A 1,063-nucleotide genomic window follows, 5' to 3' on the forward strand; every position below is an offset into this window, starting at 1 on the left:
CGATGGTCGTCATTTGGGTATTCAATTTGATCGCTGTATACTATATTGTAGCCAATATACTTGGATTGATCGATCGATTTCACAAATCGCCAGTCAGGTCCAGTTTTTGACAAAAAGGACAATACCAACAGCAATTTCACCATCGAAGGAGCGCGCCGCAGTCGCATCTCAGACAGCACACGACTCAGATACTTGTCCGGAATTAAGCAGGTAGTCAACTGGTCAATCATGACAGGGAAGCCAGAGCTCCTGATGCCAAGCACCAAGCATATGGGTCACATGACCTTACTGTTAGATCTGCGCGTGTTTGCGTACGAGAACTTTTTGGAGTTTATTGTCTGGACAGTGCGGGAGCAAGATGTTGGTCTAGGCGCCCTCAGCGCCTGTTATTGGCGAGTCTCGTACATCACCACGGTTTTTTGGTTGGCCAGTTCGCGCCAAACCACGCACTGTTATCAACGCCCTTATTTGTGAGTAGCGATTTGGTGTCAAAGCTACGCCCGTTGATTTTTTTGGGGACCAAGTCCACGTTTTTGTTTGCCTCAGGCATCCCGCCCCACGTGGAGTTACTACGGCAACTGGATCGAAATGAAAAATCGATCCAAAGTATTCCTGATATTGTTTTAAATGGTGTCCGGCAAATCGTCGACGAAAGGGGTCTTGCTGCTGGCAACATCACTCAGGCGTTCTTTGAAAGCACCCTCTCCCAAGCCATCGCAGCGGTTGTGCAACAAGCTCAACCTTCTTATCCATCCCCATTATCAACCGACGAAGTCGATCTGAACTGCTCTGTCTTTTTATGGGGTGGTCGGTTGCACATGCTTCCAGAATACAAATTTCCAAGTGTCAATTTGGCAACTGCATGGAATTTATGGTGGCGCGGCAACCCTGCACAGAAGATCATTCCGTTTCGTAAAACATCTGCCTGCGATTTATCGCTGTTGTCCGAACGCAAAGAGTATTACGAATGGAAATATATTATGGAGCGAATGTCAACGTTCTACACAGCCAAGAATGGCTCACCTCCATCCCCTTCGGCCACTGCGCTGGAATTGACCGCATC

The 1,063-nt window shown here is 48.0% G+C and overlaps 1 protein-coding gene across 1 annotated transcript; it reads left to right on the forward strand.

The window, feature by feature from the left end:
- Positions 1 to 228: 228 nt before the first annotated feature.
- On the forward strand, positions 229 to 627 carry H310_15407 (hypothetical protein; the record flags this gene model as incomplete). Its single annotated transcript, XM_008883382.1, has 2 exons — positions 229 to 360; positions 547 to 627. 2 exons carry the CDS (start codon positions 229 to 231, stop codon positions 625 to 627), a joined length of 213 nt encoding a protein of 70 aa, XP_008881604.1.
- Between the last annotated feature and the right edge of the window lie 436 nt (positions 628 to 1,063).

Source organism: Aphanomyces invadans (assembly GCF_000520115.1).
Source record: "Aphanomyces invadans strain NJM9701 unplaced genomic scaffold supercont1.464, whole genome shotgun sequence".
Taxonomy (NCBI): Eukaryota; Oomycota; class Saprolegniomycetes; order Saprolegniales; family Verrucalvaceae; genus Aphanomyces; species Aphanomyces invadans.